The sequence below is a fragment of the Colias eurytheme genome, chromosome 30, assembly GCF_061535395.1.
Source record: "Colias eurytheme isolate Ceu_HAF_F1 chromosome 30, ilColEury1 Martin Lab GWU primary, whole genome shotgun sequence".
NCBI lineage: Eukaryota > Metazoa > Arthropoda > Insecta > Lepidoptera > Pieridae > Colias > Colias eurytheme.
In genome coordinates, this window is record NC_143009.1 from 2975322 (window position 1) to 2987583 (window position 12262).

The 12262-nt window shown below is 34.4% G+C and overlaps 1 protein-coding gene across 1 annotated transcript in view; it reads left to right on the top strand.

Moving 5' to 3' along the window:
• The window catches only part of LOC149895748 (putative multidrug resistance-associated protein lethal(2)03659), a 55877-nt gene extending 44661 nt beyond the window's left edge, over positions 1-11216 (top strand). Inside the window, exons 25-33 of the mRNA XM_090118468.1 lie at positions 161-275; positions 768-963; positions 2650-2836; positions 4518-4690; positions 5589-5705; positions 6647-6746; positions 7589-7707; positions 8288-8384; positions 9080-11216. Coding sequence (XP_089974594.1) covers positions 161-275; positions 768-963; positions 2650-2836; positions 4518-4690; positions 5589-5705; positions 6647-6746; positions 7589-7707; positions 8288-8384; positions 9080-9118 — 1143 coding nt within the window. The 3' untranslated portion in view covers positions 9119-11216. The remainder of the gene's footprint in view (positions 1-160; positions 276-767; positions 964-2649; positions 2837-4517; positions 4691-5588; positions 5706-6646; positions 6747-7588; positions 7708-8287; positions 8385-9079) is intronic.
• The last annotated feature ends 1046 nt before the right edge of the window (positions 11217-12262 follow it).

Sequence of the window (12262 nt, forward strand, 5' to 3'; positions counted from 1 at the left end):
TCTCTTCATAATATTAGTGTAGATTTGTAGATGATTTGTTGAAATTGCGATGATTTACAATTAACCCATTGACCACCGAGCGGCCCGATCGGGCCGAGACACAATAGATTTTCTATTGTGTCTGTGATCCGAGGACTGACGGATTAAATTTGTTTTCTAGGTGGAAAGGATATTAGAATACACGAACCTACCGGCAGAGAGTCCGGTGGAACCGGACATCAAAGCTCTTAAAAATGAATGTCCAAGCGTTGATTTTGATACTTGGCCTAATCGAGGTATGTAGAAAGAATAAATATTTATAAATAAATATTTCAGGACAATTTTCACACACGATCTGATCCCATACTAGCTTTCGCTTGTTATGGAAACCAGATGGCTGATAAACATACATACATAGTTTTAAATAAATACTTATATAGATTATTAACACCCAGACTCAGAGCAAACATAAATGTTAATCACAATACGATCACGAATATCTTTTGTCCATTTTTGTAATGTTTATCAGGGATGTTTCAATTATATTTGTCGTAGTTATTATATAGCCTTAAGCTTTGATAAATGGACTGTCCAATGCAAATTTTGAATTTGAATTCGTATTGCTGAGAATCTAAGTAGAAAAATTCTTGCAATTACTTTGTAACACTTCGTCCTGAGATTAGCGCGTTCAAACAAACAAACTCTTCAGCTTTATAATATAAGTATAGATTAAAACAACTTCTATTTTTAAATCTTTGCAATTAAAACATTTATTCTCTTTTTTACAGGAGAAATAGTATTCGAAGACGTATCCCTGCAATACGAGAGGCCACCAAAAGCGGAGACAAAAGAGCCATTACCAAAAGTAGATGATACCAGCTATGCTATCCGGGGGGTGAACTTCACGATCCGTCCGGGGGAAAAGGTCGCCGTGGTGGGGAGGACGGGAGCGGGGAAAAGTTCCCTGGTTGCTGCACTTTTTAGGTAGGAAAAGTGCTATTTTCCAGTTTTCTAGGTATGGAAAGGTTAGGTTGGCCGTGGTCGAGAAAATTTTTGTCAAAAGTGAGATTATATGTTGACCATGGTTAGGTTAGGTTTTGTCTATGGTCAAGTTAACCCGTGACGCGTCATACGCACAGCGGGTGTGCGTAACTCAAAATGGTACTGTAGCGTCCTGCGCACAAACGCCTGTGCGTAACGCGGCCCGTGACATTGAAGGTCATCAGTAGAGACTTACTAGTGAATGTTTCCAGTATAAAAAATATTTCTCTATGCCTTAAACATTTATAATTCGAATCGACACGACTCCGAGGCAGGCAATAGAGACCAAAACCACAAAATAAAAAAAAAAGTGAATCATTGATTGAGTTGCGTCATCGGCCATAGTTTGTGACTTGTTCAACGAATATTTGGATTGTGAATTATGCCGAGAGGAATAATTAGATGAGTGATAATTGAGACGTATATTACTGGAAATTTTACGTAGAATACGTTTATGATATTGGTTTTAGGGATATTTGAAGAATACTCAGTGAAAAAGTGTCTCAACTTTTCAGTGCGGAAGACGCAAAATGGCGCTTTTTTTCTTGTTTGTGAATAATGGAGATTTGTTATTATTCACAGTGAAATACGTTGTGTTAAATGTGTGAAAATATAAGTGAATGTATTTGGCAATCGTGTAGTGATATGAAAACGTGAATATGATCATTTGATGACTCAGCATTATCATGTAAGTGTTAGTATGTAAGCAATTAAAATTAAAACAAAAGAAAATCAATTTTTTATAATTTTATAGAAAAAATATATCGTCATGATTACATTTTTATGCTATAACTAGTTTCTTCCTCTTTCCAAAAATATATCATACATGGCATATAATTATAAAACAATAGGGTAAATAAAATTTTCAAACTCGGTCATAAAAAAGCTAGATTTCGTGAACTCCCTTGACACTATCGGGATCGGTGCCGGCTGTGCGCCGGACGCGTGACGGGTTAAGAACCACCATCCAAAGTGGATGATACCAGCTATGATGTCCGATCACTTTTCATGTGAGCTTGTGGTAGTTCTTCAGTTGGGTTTTGTTAAAACAAAATCGTGGATTTAGATTTTAACCTAAATTAAGATTTAGGTTAAAATGTAAATTCACGATCAAATAAAACAAAAACAAAAAATGTGCTCTCGTTCGTTATTTTTATCCAAAAATGCATGTGTATTCTGAAATTCATAATCAGTCGATTTTGGCATAATCGTGGCATCAATACAAAAACGACAAACATTTAGTCCGAATCGATGCGACGTATTTAATCACTCGAACTAAATAAAGATTCCAATAACATTCAACATAGACTCAGGAAGCATGATCAGGAAATTAGGTATGTACCTAATGTTTTTGGCAAGAAATTTCTTTTCTTTATGCACAAACTAGCTTTCCGCCCGCGGCTTCGCCCGCATTTTCAAAGATAAACCCGCATAGTTCCCGTTCCCGTGGGATTTCCGGGATAAAACCTATCCTATGTGTTATCCAAGTTACCCTCTATACGTGTGCTAAAATTCATTGTAATCGGTTCAGTAGTTTTTGCGTGAAAGAGTAACAAACATCCATACATCCATACATCCTTACAAACTTTCGCCTTTATAATAGTATTAAGATTAAGATTGTTCTTTCAGGCTAAGCAAGATATCAGGCTCCATTCGTGTGGACGGTGTTCGGGCTGAAGCTGCAGGGCTTCGCGCTTGGCGTTCACGGCTCTGTGCTTTACCGCAACGACCTGCACTATTTGCTGCAAGTCTGAGGGATAATCTCGATCCGGAAGGAAAGCATAGTGATGCTGAATTACATGCTGCTTTGCAAGAGGTATATTTGACTTATATTTTACTAGCGGTCCGCCCCGGCTTCGCCCGTGGTACCTACACGTTTACGTTTTTGAAGTGAAAACTTATTTAGCGGCGTTGAGCACTTTTTCTGTAATGGGTATAAAATCTTAAACTCGCGTCAGGACACGTGGCCTGATCGAAAAAGCGTAAGACGGATACCATTTCAAAATATCAAACATGATCAACGTTAATAATCAAGTTTTCACTTCTGCGGCACTCCCCCAGTGCAACCCGTCTTTTTTTTTTTCATAAGAACCATCCTCGTACTTCAAGGAATAGATTCCACAGCGCACGCGATGACAGAATTTTTATTAAGGAATTTTTTACACCCTGGGTTACATTATTGCATTTTTGGTAAGGATCTCTAATTTTTTGAAAATGCAATATAGCCTATGTTGCTCAGTGAAGATGCAGCTTTTTAATGGTGAAAGAATTTTTGAAATCGGTCCAGTAGTTTATGCGTGAAAACCATACATACATACATACAAACCTTTCCTCTTTATAATATTAGTATAGATATAGATTAGGTTATTTATATTTAACATTTTTTCACGCTAACTCTCCTTCACCCAACCTTTAATATTCATCATCTTTAACAGCTGGCAACCCTTATTTGCGGCCGGATTTAATTAGGCAACCGTGATTTTTTCGAATCCATACTAATATTATAATTGCGATAGTAACTATGTCTGTCTGTCTGTTACTCCATCATGCCTTAACTACTGAACCAATTTGCATGAAATTTGGTATAGATATATGTATTTTGATACCCTAGAAAGGACATAGGCCACTTTTTATTGCGAAATATGTACCACGGGCGAAGCCGGGGCGGACCGCTACTATTTATATAATTTATATAAAAAACAAGTGAACGAAATGTTTTCCAAAAAATTGATTAGAGAATATTTAATTAATCATGCTTACGGCTAAATTTTTACTGGCAAGAAAGTCGATATATTATATTCTCCTAATTATAAATATGTATACATAAAATTTTGGTTTGATCAAAATATATGAGTTTGAGTTTATTCTTAAACTAGCTAACGCCCGCGACTCCGTCCACGCGGAAAAATTAAGAATTATTTTTTTCTATAAATTTTTTCAGGATAAAAAGTATCCCATTTTATCCCCAGGATAATAAGGTATAATTATAACAAGTTTCATCGAAATCGAACTGTTAGTTTTTACGTGATGCCTGAACATACAGACAGACAGACGTACGTACAAAAATTTTTTTAATAACATATTTAGGTTTGGTGTCGATCCAGTAACATCGCCTGCTATTTATTTTTTCAATATTTGCCGCGCCAGGTCGGTGGGTGGGCTAGGGGTACCTACGCGTGCCGTCAGCGTGCGACTAGCGAGCTTTCTGACTTGCATTGAGATACTTACTTAATTAGCTCTGCGTTAATTAGCTCCCTTAGTGTCATGGCTTTCGAGTTTACCCCACTTTTCTCGATCATTTCTTGCCATTTGACGGCCAACATCGAGAAACACAAAAACAAATCTCGTATCTCTGCCGCAGCTGACGCGCTCTTTGCGACCCAAACAGAGTCTTGGCTACCGTGTTTGCCCCACTTTTCTCGATTGTTTCTTTACGTCATTTTCCTCGGTTGCGCGCAGTTCTTTGCCAATTGACGCCATAAAACATCTGTGCGCAGGTGTCCCTACCGCAGTTGGCGGGCGGGCTAGCCGGCGGGCTGGCGGGCCGGCTGGGCGACGGCGGCGGCAACCTGTCGGGCGGACAGCGCCAGCTGCTGTGCCTCGCGCGGGCCGCACTAGCCCCGCGAGCCGTGCTCGTGCTGGACGAGGCCACCGCCAACGTCGACACCGAGTGAGTCACATATACACAATACATGCATTAAAAAAAAAAAAGAAAAAACATTTATTTCAAGACACTTGACAATGACACAAGACAATTGACATTAAAAACCAAAACATTTACATAATAAACAACAACAAAAAAACTTAAAACATAAAAAGCAAATACATCACAATTATTTAACAAGGTACAACGTGAAAAAAAGGAGACAAAAAATTACACTAAATTAGTACGGTAGAGTGTCCTTGAAAAAGGGTTACCAACTCAGCTAAATACTGTACGGCAGTAATGCACGCACAGCGCTGGTTTTCAGTGGACTGTTATCATTACACATCTACACACACATACACAAGCACACACACACACACACACACGTACACATGTAGCGACACCTCGCTCTGAATCGCGCAAGCGAAATGTTTTCGCTACAAAACATAAATAAAACTTTCCGACATCATTCATAGGGGCCTTTACGGCCAGTCGAGTAGACTGGTCGAGGATCCTCCCTTTTTCGATGAAAGAATTCCACTAATAAATATACATATTTAACAACATTTGACAGTTCAACAAAATTATCAAGGTAACCTAGTAACGACGACATAGAATAACATGATATATCGTTTTGTTAGAACTGCACATTTGCTTGACTTATTATGTAGATACTTGTCTTATTTTGCTCCTTAAATTTATGAAAGAAAGTATATTACTGGGACAGGCATTCGCCTGAAGGATTTTAAAATTGACATGTGTTGCAAGTTCGATTGACAAATGTTTGAATTCCGTATCGATTAATTCACTTTAATCGATTTTTTTAAGCAGTTTACCTCTCTTCGAAGATAAAATTGATAGACGTCAAATGTTGCCTATTAAATTGGCTCGACTTTAAACAATAACTTACTATTCTCTTTAGAACGGACCGTCAGATCCAACGCGCGATCCGAAGCCGCTTCGCTAACTCCACCGTGCTCACAATAGCGCACAGACTCGACACCGTCATGGACTACGACCGCGTCATTGTTATGGACAAGTGAGTTTATTTAGGGTAAAAACTTAATCAAATGTAGCCTATGGGTTGCGGGGATAGTGTAGCTTTGTACTGGTGTAAGAATTTTGGAAATCGGTTCAGTAGTTTTTGTGTTACACATCAGTTTAGTCATGGACTACGACCGCGTTATCGTTATGGACAAGTGAGTATTTAGGGTAAAAACTTAATCAAATGTAGCCTATGGGTTGCGGGGATAGTGTAGCTTTTTACTGATGTAAGAATTTTGGAAATCGGTTCAGTAGTTTTTGAGTTAAATCGTTACAAATACACAATCAATTCTCTCTTTTGACAACTTTATATTCAAACTCAAACTCAAACTCAAACATTCATTTATTCAATTAGACTACTATTTAGTAGCACTTTCGAATCGTCATTACATAGTATTTTTAACATTTACCACCGATTCGGAAAGCAGTATCTATGGAGAAGAATCGGCAAGAAACTCCATAGTTGCTCTTTTAAATAATGTCAATAAATTTACATAATATGTAACTTATATCTACCTAACTACAATTATGTAGTTAGGTAGATATAAGTTCTTTGGCATATTAATGCCAAAGAACTGTTAGTTTCGTTTGTTATTTACCATTTATGATTTTATTCTTTACTAGATTTTTGGTCCACTCCACCTTGGAAGTACCTTTCAAAATAACAGTTATAATCCTAATCAAAGCTAGGAAAAATCCAACAACAAAAAATTTGTTCAGTCGTTCTTGCATTAAAATTATTGCTATTCGTCTAATTCCTCGTGATGATCTTTAGGTATAGTCTATGAAATCCTACAATTTTTTTAAATCAGAACAGTAGGTCCTGATATAAACGTGTTCAAGCAAACAAAAAACTCTTCAGCTTTATAATATTGCTATTATAAAATATAATTATTGTTAATTTCATGATTTTTGATACTAATAAACATTTTTCAGGGGTCGCGTAGTAGAATCGGGACATCCATACGAATTGCTGACCAACGCTCAGCAAAAAGTTGAGTTTCAGCCGAAACGCAGTCTGCTGTCTAAGAGCCAGGTGAGTTCTTGGTTTTTTTTATTTGATTAAATAATTTTAATGACTGTTTATAACATAAAAACACTGCCAATACCAATTTATTTATTTTTTCTTGATTTGTTGATCTTTTTTTTTTAAATATGTGTAAATTTTCTTTTGTGTTTAATTTTAACACGCTTTTATTAGCTCAACCTGTATGTTTGTATGTAACCGACTCCTTTACACTCGATTTTGAAACGGACAGATTTAATTCAAACTTTGTACACTTATCGAGGATCGCTCACAATAAAATAATTTCATAAGTTTAAGCGTGTTTTTTTTATTATATTAATAATTATATACTTGACTGGCCGGTTGGCTTGGTTGGTTGGTAGTGACCCTGCCTTCCAAGCCACTGGTTGTGGGTTCGATTCCCACCCGGGTTAAATATTTGTGTGATGAACATAGATATTTGCTCTGTGTCTGGGTGTTCATCTACACTAATATTATAAAGAGGAAAACTTTGTTTGTTTGTTTGTTTGATTGTAATGAATAGGCTCATAAACTACTGGACCGATTTTAAAAATTCTTTCACCATTCGAAAGCTACATTATCCACGAGTAACATAGGCTAGGTTTTATCCCGGAAATCCCACGGGAACGGGAACGGGAACTATGCGGGTTTTTCTTTGAAAACGCGGGCGAAGCCGCAGGCGGAAAGCTAGTTATCTATATACCTAAGTATTTATTTAAAATTATATATGTATGTTTATCAGCCATCTGGTTTCCATAACACAAGCGAAAGCCTAGTATGGGATCAGATCGTGCCGTGTGTGAAAATTGTCCTGAAATATTTATTTTATATTTATTAAATTAAACTTACAGGCACCTCTAGCGATACCGGAAAACTTCGCTTTCCAATCTTCGGGAGAGTTCGAGAGACCTGACGAATCGGAGACTTTGATTATGTCCAAAGATAACAGAGTTAGGACTTATTCCAATAGGTTGGTGTTTTTGTCTGTTATTTATGATGCGTTTTGGTGTAATACTAAGTGATCTACGTGACTTTGCCCGCGTTTTTGGACAATTTTTACTGGATACACGTTTTTTGATATTAAATTTCTGATATTCGGTACAGTTGAAGATATTTAAAGTATAAAAATAATTGGCACCTTAAAATATTTTAGTACACAATATTGTTCCGTCTAAAGTATATTTGAAGAAGGTAGGCGTATTAAAAAAAAAAGTAAAATTCCTGGCAAAATGCATTTCATTTTTATTATACTAATACTTTCTGTGCAGTCGTACCTGCTACTCTGCTCCTTTTGGTCTTAGCGTGATGATATATAGCCTTCCTCGATAAATGGGCTAACTAACACCGAAAGAATTTATCAAATCGGACCAGTAGTTCCTGAGATAAGCGCGTTCAAACAAACAAACTCTTCAGCTTTATATTTTCAACATTAGTATAGATATCTAGTTAGTGTATTGTGTTTTTACAAACCTACAGATGACATTTTTTTACTTATTTCATAGTGCAAAGTTTTTAAATTGTAATAATTAATATAAATAAATAAATTGCAGGTCTGAAGTGAGCGACGCAGATGCGGGAACATTCAAAATGCTCGTGGAACAAACTGGCCCGGAGATGTCCGCCATGTTGTTTAAAATGGCGGAGGAGGTAACTTCTATGTTATTTATTTCAATAAATACAAATAAATTAATTTTTGGTTTGTTTGGATGATTAGTATCGAATAATATACGTAAAATATTGTATATTAATGTGAAAAGATTAATAAAATGCAAGGATGTGAAATTTTTGTGTTTTTATGCAAGTACCTTCATTTGGATAATGTTAACCGATTTATTCTTTACTAGTTTTCTGCCCGCGGCTTCGCCCGCGTTTTCAAAGAAAAACCCGCACAGTTCCCGTTCCCGTGGGATTTCCGGGATAAAACCTATCCTATGTGTTAATTCAAGTTGCCCCCTATATGTGTGCTAAATTTCATTGTAATCGGTTCAGTAGTATTTGCGTGAAAGAGTAACAAACATACATACATCCATCCTCACAAACTTTCGCATTCATAATATTAGTAGGAAGGAAGTAGGACAGGATATTATTTGTTGAAGTTTTGTGTTCATTAAAGATTGTACCCTATAGCAACTTTGATTGTAAGCGATAGGTCTGTATGCTAATCTGAACTATAAGCTATACTAACTTTTATCAAATTTGATTCATCCGTTTTGACGATTTTAAATGATAATCATCAAGCAAAACTTTTGCATGTACAATCTGAGTAGGATTTTAAGTTCTCTTTCTCTTTATATTTTATTGTAAAATTTAATAATATTTATATGATTTTTTTATTATTTCAGAGTTACAAAAAACATCAAGAGTTGAAGAAGCATCAATAATAGAAGAAAAATATATATTCACTGCCTGTTATACTTACGAATAAATGAATTTATACTATTATTGTAAAAACGAAATATATAGAATTTATTAAATTGTTAAAATTATCTGTTAATCTATACTAATATTATAAATCTGAAGTTTGTTTGTTAGAACGCGCTAATCTCGGGAACTACTGGTCCGATTTGAAAAATTCTTTCGGTGTTAGATAGCCCATTTATCGAGGAAGGCTATAAGCTGTATATCATCACGCTAAGACTAACAGGAGCGGAGCAATGCGGGTAAAACCGCGGAGCACAGCTAGTTATGAATATTGTGGCTTTTATAATATTATGTACCTCTATAGACATTATTTCCCTGGTATTAGAATTGTAAGTGCCTTGTATAGTGCATTTTGAAACACGTTCTTTATATTGTACTTATTATAACTGTTAAAAAAGTCAATTTTAAAGAAAAAAAGATATAATTCCATATGAAAAGTGTTAATTTTTTATTTTTATGACATTCTAAGAAAATTTTACCTACTATGATTTATAATTATATAATACGAAGTGAATTTGGATATAAATTATTGTGTAAAAAGTATTGTAAGTTAGCCTTTTTTGTAGAAATAAAAGAAAAAGGCATAATGTGAAGTTATATTATGTTCTTTTATTCATAAGCATTTCTATTTTATTTTGTATTTGATACTATATTTACTACTTTTTTGTTATAATTAAAACTAGAACAAATTACTTAAAAAGTACTTATTATTTAAGATTTTATGAAGATTATGGTGTTTTTTGGCGAACAACTTAAATTTCGTGTTATTACTGGAACCTCGGATACATTCTCGAATTTAATTAACAAATTACTTAATTTATATGAAAAATCATTATTGTTCATATTTACTCGAATATAAAACATTATTTACGATTTATAACAGAATATACAAAAAAAACTCAAGAATTGTTTAACATTACTACTCACACATGGCACCTATTTAATAACACCAAAATGAACAATTTCTAATTTATTTATATTTCAATATCAGTACAAAAAACTGTCCAATTTTTATCCAATGACTTACTAGTTACGTAGTTTTTATTTGACATCAAAACTTTTCTTCGCTTTTTACACTAAAAACTAGAAGTTATTTATGAGCTGATTTTTTATATCCTACTAAAAATCTTAATAAACTTTGAAGACTGATCCTTCACTTGCTTTAACTTTAATACAGTATAATTTACGAATAAAACAACAAAAAAATACTGACCGTGTCGCGGAGTTAGAGAAATCTCTCACATTAGAAAGCTTCATAAAATCGTTCATAAAATAATATTGCATGCGTTTTCTAGAAAATGTAAAATTGTACGATATGATTTTACAGAATTAACTCTAAATAATAATATGTAACACTAACTGTCGGATTACCTCAATTTCTTTTATTTAGGTGCTAAAGGTAATAATTGAAATGACCAGTGTCAATTATCTCTATAATGTAAAATATTGAGTAAATAAATTAAATAATGGTTATTTGAGCTTTTGTGAATGAAAATTGTACTGAAGAAGACATATAAATGCTGTCAAACGCACAGTTTCATATGGAATGTAATGAATTCGCGCTGGTTTCGTGAAATACAATGCTAATAATTTATTGACGTTCCAATATAGGTATGTAAGTTCATTGTAAGATTGTTCGATTAACATCTCGGGATTCCCAAACTGTTTTAGTATGGAATTTATTAAATTATTACTTTTATAGTTTGGGAATCCCTGATTTTATCTTCAAACAAGCCAAATGTTTGATTTTATACAAAGTGTTATATATAAATACTACTTATTAAAGAAAATATGAACAGGATGAGTGCTCGTAGCGGTGCTGTTGAGATGTAGAATTATTATTGTACTTGAAGCCATTACGTACTTTTAGTTGAAATAAGAAATGTTGTGATACAAACGTACCAGTATTTTAATTTCTATGTTATGTATTGAATTATTTTTATTTGTATTCATAGCCAATTATTGTGATTTAGTCAATTTGCACTTAACTGTCATGTCCTAAAGTTTATTTAGTACTTAATTTTGTTGTTAAGTTCATCTAATTGTAGAAAATATAGAAATTATTTTAATCATAAATATGTGTTTTATTTTCCTTTCACACGAATACCAGGCATGAGTTAAATCGGTACAGTCAGAAATATGAATAGCATAAAATATTTCATTAGCTTCTTCAAGTATATTTACATATTCACAACATTGTTCAGTCTGAATCAAAATATCTTAGGTCTTCTTTAAAAAGTTCATACACAATAGTAGGGGAGCCCAGGATGCTAAATGTGGATTTACTCGAGCGTCACGGGAACCTATTAGAATTGGTAGATTAGACCATAGCGAGAAAAAAAGGTCCTATAATGTTTTCACTTTTAGCGGTGGGGAAGGGTTTTTTGATTTTTTTTAATTTAAAAAAGAAAAAAATTGGCTTGGAAATACTCGAGCGCGTTAGATATTGATATTTTGCATGCTCCAGGACGTCACTGAAAAAAAGTATACGTTAATCTGACGATTTAAGTGGCGATTTAATCGCTATGAAGAAAGGGTAAAAAATTAAAGTAATATTATTCGAGCGCGTCAGATTAATATATGGGGGGGTTAATTACAATATAAGAAGTCCCCATTTCGCTAATCTGACGATTCGAGCTCAACCTTAGGGAATTATGGATTATTCAAATTTTCCAGCGGGGCCCCTGAGCGCACCCACCAACCATAACTGCTCATATTGACTAGAGGTACTAATGAATAGCTAAGGTACCGTCCCTTATAGTAATCTGACGCGCTCGAGTAAATCCCAAAATCCCCCTCTTGGGCTCCCCTACTATAATAATTGATACTTATGTATTACATAAACATGTTATTACCCGACTACGACCGAAGGAGAGTTATCTTTTCAAGTGTATGTATGTATATTTCTTTGGCACGTCATAGAGCCTAAACGGCTTGTCGTATTTTCATGTGAATGGTGTCAATAGATTCGTCTTCGTCTTGAGAGTTAAACTGGGTACATCACAATTAAAAGAAAATTAGTTTGTGTCATACGTTTTTTTATAAACTTACATATGACAATTTTTTGCTTATTACATAGTGTAAAGTTTAAAAATTGTAATTAA